Source organism: Branchiostoma belcheri, unplaced genomic scaffold (genome assembly GCF_001625305.1).
Source record: "Branchiostoma belcheri isolate BF01 breed outbred unplaced genomic scaffold, Haploidv18h27 scaffold92, whole genome shotgun sequence".
NCBI lineage: Eukaryota > Metazoa > Chordata > Leptocardii > Amphioxiformes > Branchiostomatidae > Branchiostoma > Branchiostoma belcheri.
This window is the reverse complement of record NW_017804598.1, coordinates 707192-715753: the sequence shown is the minus strand read 5'-3', so window position 1 is coordinate 715753 and position 8562 is coordinate 707192. Positions and strand designations below refer to the sequence as shown.

The window sequence follows — 8562 nt, the reverse complement described above, 5'->3', positions numbered from 1 at the left end:
TACCATTATGCCAATGTGGTAGTCAACAGAAAATTTTCTCCTTTCAGACCTTATATCTTTTCTAAAATATCCACTACAGTGTTAAATTTACATCTTACATTACTTTTAGTAATGTATTTCAAATGTTTTCATAATGTAATTACATCATTTGACGCTAATAAAGTTAAATAAAACTCGGTGTATCTACCTCCATAACAGTGTAGTCTTCCGATGACCCCAATTGACCTCCCTCTGCAGCTAACATGCGCCATCTTGGAAAAATACGAAACGCATTTTCGAGCCAAATTTCTTGAATTATGCTCATGAAAAACGGAAGCTATGCACATATCTACGCATTTCAAGGAATCGAGAAACCAAATATGGATATTCTTAAGTTTTTTTGTAAAGATAATTGCCGTAATCTTCGCCGAGCGGCCGAGTCCATAGCTCCATGCGCGGCACGCACGGCACTGGTGTTGGGGAAAACGCAGATATCAAAGACACCCGCGACCGTAGAAACTTCGTGTCAAAAGCCAGTTTTCCTTTATTTCATACACATATGGAGTTTAATTTTCAGTTCACATTTTAGTAATGTAGCGATCGGAAAATTATCACAAGGCTCATAACGGTCGTAGCCCGAGGTGGGGTGGTGTTACGGCCGTGGTGCTTAGCGGGTTACGGCCAGCCGCGACCGCTATCGGCGGTGTTGACATGCCGGCGGGACCGGAATGGGGTGACCGCTGACCGCGTTGAACAGTGACCGCTATAGACACGATTCTTAATGCTTACGTCAATGGGAAAAATTCAAGGGACCGGCAAAAACTGACCGCTATGGCCGAGTGACCACTATACAAAGGTGACCGCTAGTACAGGTTTGACTGTATGCATAATGCTTTCACAAACTACTGCTCTGTTTATTCTTACTCAAACACATTGATATATATATATAAGGTGACCAGTCCCTCCAACTCTATCCTGCTACTTGCTACATAATGTATGGTATGTTATTTGACACAAGAAGATTTTCACATACCGTATGAGGTGAATGGTCTACTTGTTTCTGCTACCGATTTCTGTCTATTTTTCCTGTAAACACAACAAATAGCCAACTTAATGTAATCTATAACTTGCATAATATGATATTCTAGACACTATGGACTGGTTTTATCAAAGTAAGCAAAATACCACAAAGCCAGATGCAAAATAAACTCCATAAAAGTCTGACATACAAATTTGTCTCACCTTCCCTGGTAAACTTTTGGAAATGGCTTTCCTGTCAAAAGAAGATAAAAACTCAGCAACATTTACAATATCCAGCATTAAAAAAATAAAAGAACCAAGGATCCAATCGTGGTTACAAAACCACAAGATATTTGAGCTTTTCATGGTGCTGAAATTCCATCTTATGATGCAACCTTACGTTTGGAATCTTTGCCTTTTCAACAAATGTGCATTATTAGAGCAGCTACAAAAGCCCTTTGGAGAGGCATGTTAGCTCTGTCCTTGGTGCTGAACATCGGTTAACTGGAGCCTATACAAAATTCTCCACTGGAAAACTTAACATAGCGATTGTTAGGTGTCCCAAAACTGTTAAGGGAACTATTAATGCTTCTGCACAACACAACAGCTGTAAGAATAAGACATTAAAACCATGTCTGTGCTAGACACCTGACTGTTGCGTCTCCACTAGGTGAAACTTGTTGCTGACATATACCTCCTTTGGAAGGGACCTGTGGTACAATGTTAGCTTCTGACCTGAAAAGTTCAACAAACACATACACAATCAGGACAGGAACATATGGCTTATTCAGGTTAGGAGATACAAAACTCTCAAACAAAAAGTACTGCTGCAGTTCCCCAAACACACTGCTAGGGGGCTAAAGTCTATATCACTTCTTCCTGAGAGCTACCTGCCACCAAAAAAAAATCAAATCACCACTGCATGTCTAGCAATGTCAAAACCAGAAGTTCTGCTGTCGTACCATAAAAAGTTACCAGGGGGCCAATAATCAACCTTGTTCTTTGTTTTGCTGATACGTACATCATTGTACCCACATATCATAGGGGTCCATTCACAGAATCTTGGGTTATGCTTTTCAAAAAGCCTCAAACCGAAAATGTAACCCTCTTGGTGACTGTGAAAAAATTGTCAGCACACTACCTTGAACCTCTGTAGGTGCAGTTTTAGAGAGATCTGCCGACTTCTGCTTCCCTGGCCAGTCTGGAGACAACTGACTCTTTATCTTGAACTGCTGCAACTCTGCTACATAAACAAAACAACAACAGAAGTACTATCTTGATTTGAATAAAAGATATCACAAAATCTGTGATAGAAGAAGATGAAAATGGTGACCTTCTAGGAGAAGATTGTTGCATGATCATCAATGTCTGATCTGTATACATCTTGAATGAAGGCAATATGTATTCTTTCAACAAAAGGTAGACAACATGCTAATTTTTTCGTAAATATCACTCATCATTTCTATGCTGTCAATATATGGAACATAGATATAAAGCCGAAGATGATACACCAGTACCTGTGATTGCATCTGATTCAGTCTCTCTCAGCACCTCTGTATCAGACTGGCTGTCACTCTCACTTTCACTTTCACTCTCGCTGGTATCACTTTCTTCTATTAAGACCAGAGGGAAATTTCAGCATGGAAAGTACATGTATATTGTAACTGTTAACTTGGAGTTTCACTTTCAAATTTAGCAGTCTGCAATAGCTGGAAAAGTATCGCTGATTGTTCAACAAACAAAGCCGCTATAATTGGAAAATAACGTATTTGATTTAAAGGCCATGCCTTTTAACCTTAAGGGTACTAAGTAGCTATTTGACTACCAATTTTCTACAAGTTTTTGTGTTGGGTAGCAGGGAGAGGGTTAATTGATAGAATTGTCTGACAAGAGTAGGTAACAGAAACAAGTTTTTCCTCAGGTAATAGCCCCTAACACACGTACAGTTTAGTGCTGGAATTTGAATCAATTTTAAGCAACAATGAGGACATCAATTAAGCATATGTATTCTGATACCAGAACAGCACCGACAGGAAAATACTACAAACCCTTCCTATGTCTGACACTTTCATACAAGTTGAAAGTTGTACCAGATGATATGTCCTCAGAGCTATCCTCCTCCTCAAGGTGTTCTCCTTCCCTCACAAAAACACTGTCATCTCCTAAGGACATGTTCTCTGGGTCCTAAAGGTAAAATAAAATATAAAATATTAGGTAAATGTTTAAAAAAGCTATGGAGCAAACACAACATGTGTACTTGGCAGACTGTAATTCCTACAATTTTTTCAATCTATCTGAATGGTGACAAACATACTGTAACACACAGTTACAAAGTGGACCACATGTACCTCTTGATTTCTTTCTTCACTTTTGGGCCTCTTTATCCACTGCTGATGTTTCCCTACAAAGGACACAACACAATTGAAAATATTCTATACAGTATTTAACAGTATTAAAAAAAAAACATCAAAAGAACATCTTAATCAATGTAAAACTGCTCAAAAGTCTTCAAAGGGCTTCAAGGAAAAACAGATTCTTTGCTCTATTATTTTGTAGATGGTGTTGATATTTTGACAACTGTCAGAACTAACATACACATGAACTTCAAGGTGAACTTACACCATATAAAGCCAGACAGACTTTTACTGATATGAAAGAACATACCAGCTGCAACTGGAGTTCCAGTTCTGGTTTTCTGGAAAAACAATGGCCACTTCTTCTTACCGAGAAGTCCAGCCAGTTTCCAAGAGGCATGAGTTATCCTCCTGTAGGTCAACAGGTCAGATTTAATAAGGGCAACTCTAACTAACTTAAGTCTAAGAGCCCTATGTTCTGGTTGACCAGATATCAAATATTTTTGTTGACGCCTATCATTGTAGTAGTTACAACTGATTCTAAAGGCAACATGCACCCTGCAATTGAAATCCAAAACAAGATTTTCCTGGAATTTAATTGCAGAGTGGAACCTGCTGCAGTAGTGGCATCAGCACTAAATTTGGTGTTTTCCAAAATCATATCCAATTGCTTCACTCACTCACTCACTCACTCACTCACTCACTCACTCACTCACTCACTCACTCACTCACTCACTCACTCACTCACTCACTCACTCACTCACTCACTCCTCTTGCACATGATGTGTAGAGCCAACTAGTTTTGTCAGGGCCCACCATCTTCCCTTCTTCAGCCAGTTGCTTCAGTAACTCTTTTTGGCATTTCTTATTACCCTGATGTCCAACCTCACCGTCAATATACCAGCTAGATATAGAAGATTTGTATGAAACAAAGACTTACTTTCCTTTGATGACAGGCAGTGGTCCACAGATGGATTTTGTGTCTGAGTCGTGGGAGGAGGACCTTTCATGTTGCTTAGGGCCTTCTTGGTCTCCACAGAGTCTGTCCTTTGACGGAGTTTGTAAGGTTTCCACAGAACATTTATGCTGACAGCTGTGGGACTGTGGCTCTGCTACAAGTTGTTTCTTCTTGCCTGATGGTATCAGCTGATCCTCTGTTCAAAGACAGATAAAAACAAAAAAGTATACACTTTTAGACAAATGAAGGCAAAACATATGAATAGCAGAAGCAAGCCTTTCTCGAACTCTTTCATGGCTCTACTTACCTACATTTATTTGTAAGAGAGAACATTTAACCATTACTGTATATATAACAATTTCTCATTTCTGTTGTTCATGTACATGTACGTGTTCCTGTTCTGTCCTGGTCTGCGAAAAATGGACATGTTCACGGAAGTATATGCACTGGCGACAGGTGCAAAAGAAAGAAAGTCATCGAATTATTGGTTTGCACTAATGATAAATTTGCAATACAGAAGTGACCGTGAAATCGGCGAATATAAAAGTATCGCGAATGTAAAGTGATTTACAGTATATGCCTGGCATGAGAAGATGGTTAGGAAACACATACATACCCTCATCACTGAAAGGGTTGCTCCTACACAGTTGTGGGAACACTGGACTCTCCCTGTGGTCTTCAATCCTTGTTACTGGGATTTTCCTTGAGTAGGTCTTGACAGTACTCTGCCTTTGTTTCACCATCGTGGCTCTTAATGATGATTCCCTAGCAAATGATAAAAATACCACTATCATTAAAAATCAAGAAAATGATATGATTTCTACTGAGCGTAAAATTAACAGATATGAAGTGGATTGATTGATTAAATGATTGATTGGAGCTTGGTCTACTTAAGGCTTGTAACTCTTAGCTTAGCTTAGCGAGATAAAGTCATCAAAAGTATTATTTTACTAGAAAGGCCTTGCTTTTTAATAGACAAGGAGGTTAAATACAAGCCTCCTTGGCTTACAAAAGGTAAGAATGGGCGTGTGATGGCGGGAAATGGCGACCAAAACAAACCCCGTCGATGCTACCCTTTCTGCAGTTTACCACCCCACAGAAGTCTACTTCTGACGTCTCTATACAGAAGAATACGAGCTATTATATCAAAATTTCTGTCAAAAGTACCTGAAAACCACCAGAAGCAGCCACACAGCGTTTCTGTCCTCTAAAATAAAAGTTTCGAACAAGGCCCGGGAAATACAACTTCCCAGCATGCATCAGGCAGGACCCGGATGTTCACCTGTGCCCGACCAAGAGAGTTTGTTATCTTCTACCTGATTGGTTTGAAAAATGTTAAATGTTCGGTGATTGGCTCAAAAGTTTTGGTTTATGCACAATATTGAGTAGTATTGGAATAGACTGACTGTCTTGTATTTTACCAGAAGTCTGGATTTAAAGTCTTCTGTTTGCAGAGAATTGAAGATCTCAAGGTTCTTCTTGTGTAGTTGGAAGATGGCAGGCGAGGACTGTGCCAGTTCACCCTTCCAGTACGTGCCATGTTCGCCATTTTTGGTGACCAAGGCCGTGCCTCCGTCTAGGCACGTGCCTGATGTTGACCACCTGCGTCGGAAGGTTCCAGATGCAGTGGACAGCCCTTTCGCCATTCCACGTGCGTACATATTAATTTAGATGTAGAATGTTATCAACAAATGAAATTCCATCCGGCAGCAGTCTACACTCTACAGTGATGCCGTATTCATTATATTTGGCGTTTCCAAACATATTCGTTAGGTGGCATCTAACGTTATCTAATGTAACTAAATTCTACAGAGTTGTTGAGTAGAGCTGTAAAGAAAGAGAAAGAAAGAAAAGCGTTATAAAGAAAGTGAGAAGTTACTGACATGAGTTACTAATCGATCAAAGATAATTGATAAGTGTCTTGAAAAAAATCTGCATTGCAAATCGATATTAATGTTTATTGCTTTTTTACCATTACATGCAATTCGAACAATCCATGACGTTGATGATTCATGTTATTATATCATTTTTTTCAACACCACTTCAGGGATGAGGCCTGTTCCATGCACACCAAAGTTTGCAACACCAAAATCTACCCCAGTAGAAAATCACCAACTCAACAGACTCCAGAAGATCACTTCTCCAAGACCACAAGGTATTAGATGTGGCAAGCATGTTAAGATCACGAGATATGAAAAAGTTTCATTGCAGTTCTGTAACAATCAGCTAGGGAGCCTAAAATCTAATAATTTTGAGGTCTCATTTGAAGCCTACCCACATACCATGTTTCATGACAATCCATCCATAGCTTCTTGGGTTATTGTGCAAAAGAACACACATATACACACACATGCTAAAAAAATGACCTTGTTGGCAATGGTAGCAATACAGTAGTACAATACTGTAGTACTTAGTTGCACATGTTTGCAATGTGATGTCTTCGCGGTGTTATAAAAATGCTGCGAATGTTTCACGATTTGCAGTTAAATCTCTTGCAGACCAGCAGGTTCCCAGCACTCCAGCAAGCAACCGGGTAGATGTGAGGACTCTGGCAGACAGAGCCAGTCCCCGCAGTTCCCAGGGTGCACCAGGAGACCAGTCTGTGTCCGGGACACGGCTGAGACACGCTGCCAGGAAGTCTCGTCTCACCGGCAAGCCTAGTCCTGGGACTAAAGAAATCAACCTCTTCTCGGGAGAGAATGACATTTTTGCATAAGCAGAACCAATGCAGCCTCCTGTGCAGACTTCTAGTAGGGCAGCATTCCTTTCTATGAGTGGCTACGGCAGTGGCTTCTTTCTTGGAGAGTGCATGTGGGTGATGCAGGTCTTTCCACAGATACAGCTCTCCACCTGAGCAATCCCCTCCCCCTTTATTACTTTTGAAATGAAACTGCCTCTTAAAGTCTGCATGTGGAAATGAACACCACCCTGCTTGAAGTCTGCGCTGCCGCAGGAGGCTAGAACTTGCCATGTGGACTGAACTTGCCTTGTGGCCAAATGATTTATGTAAGCACTTTGCATGCACCAGATTGAAACTGGTGTACAAATGTATTCGCAAGTTAGGATGCTAAATGTTAATGCCTAACCTTGTATCACATTAGCCTACTATCCATCCTATTCTAGCTCCTATCCACTCCTCTTCATTATACTTTCAAGAGCCAAGTAATTGATGTCTTTACAGAGGTTTAATAACTGATATGAAATTATCCATGGGGCAGCTGTTTGTTAGTTATAATCTTTATGTCTTAATGTTTGAAGCCCATTTTCCAACAGACACTCAGACTGTAACATGTCTCCTCTCTGCCTGACCTTGCCTAATGAACTAGTGTTTTAAGTTTGAAAGTTACACTGGGCCATACATACTCCCACCATTTCCACTGACAGGGGATCTATCTGTGTGTTTTAGGCACTTTTCATTGCTGTTACGTTTACTGCACAATCTACACAGCATGCTTTTGTAATGTTTGATTTTTCAAAATACTTATTTTTAGTGGTACTTCACAATCTACATGTCATGTTTTTGTAATGTTTGTTTTTCAAAATACTTATTTTAAGTGCTAACCTTTTAACCATTTCAACTTGCAATATGTTATGTTCATTTTCGCCATGGCATTAAAAAGTTATCATTGTCAAGTTCAAGAGATATTATCATGACTATATTTGCTATTCAGAATAAAATCTTTATCATTAGATTTGTTGACCCTTGTGTTGTAAAACAAATTAAACTAAAAGTTGAATGTTGTTTTATCAATATGTTTTTTTATTCTAGACAGTGAGTCATTTCAAAATAAGTTTGTTTGTCTTACTTGTTTCTGCACCCAATGCCATTTCAGGGCATCAAATTGGATTTTCAAAGTCAATTTTTTTGGTCATTCTTTTAATTTTAGTAAGTTGCATCAACCCTACTCCGTAGGCTCACAAAAAAAAAAAAGATTGCTTGTTTTGTATCGTAGGATTTTATCTTTACCAAGGAGGTTGAATACAACTATTCAACCTCCTTGTCTGTACCAAAAAAAAAGAAACTCTTCACATAGCTTGTTTTGGGCTATTTCAAATGTCATGATGACAAAAATCTGCTAAGAAATGGCAGTAAATGTCCATGTTTAATATCCAGAAATTACATTAGATGCCTTAAATGTAAAATGCAACCTGAAGGATGAGAAACAAAAGACCATCATAAAAATGTTAGATGTTTTATTGACATAGCTCTCTAAACAATCAACCATACTGGCACCTGTAATATCAATGCCA

At 39.3% G+C, this 8562-nt stretch overlaps 1 protein-coding gene across 6 annotated transcripts in view; it reads right to left on the bottom strand.

Moving 5' to 3' along the window:
* Window positions 1-5588, bottom strand: part of LOC109488207 — a 15711-nt gene extending 10123 nt beyond the window's left edge. For 3 of the 6 annotated variants that reach the window (XM_019792392.1, XM_019792395.1, XM_019792397.1), the window contains exons 1-8: window positions 5479-5588; window positions 4928-5076; window positions 4294-4507; window positions 3664-3764; window positions 3348-3400; window positions 3090-3183; window positions 2517-2612; window positions 2141-2242 (exon numbers count right to left, since the gene is read on the bottom strand). In XM_019792392.1, the coding sequence (XP_019647951.1) occupies window positions 2141-2242; window positions 2517-2612; window positions 3090-3183; window positions 3348-3400; window positions 3664-3764; window positions 4294-4507; window positions 4928-5076; window positions 5479-5567 (898 nt within the window). In that variant the 5' untranslated portion in view covers window positions 5568-5588. Of the gene's footprint in view, window positions 1-1012; window positions 1066-1221; window positions 1253-1647; window positions 1735-2140; window positions 2243-2516; window positions 2613-3089; window positions 3184-3347; window positions 3401-3663; window positions 3765-4293; window positions 4508-4927; window positions 5077-5478 lie in introns of all 6 variants that reach the window. The other 3 variants (XM_019792393.1, XM_019792396.1, XM_019792394.1) reach the window with 3 other exon arrangements.
* Window positions 5589-8562: the final 2974 nt, after the last annotated feature.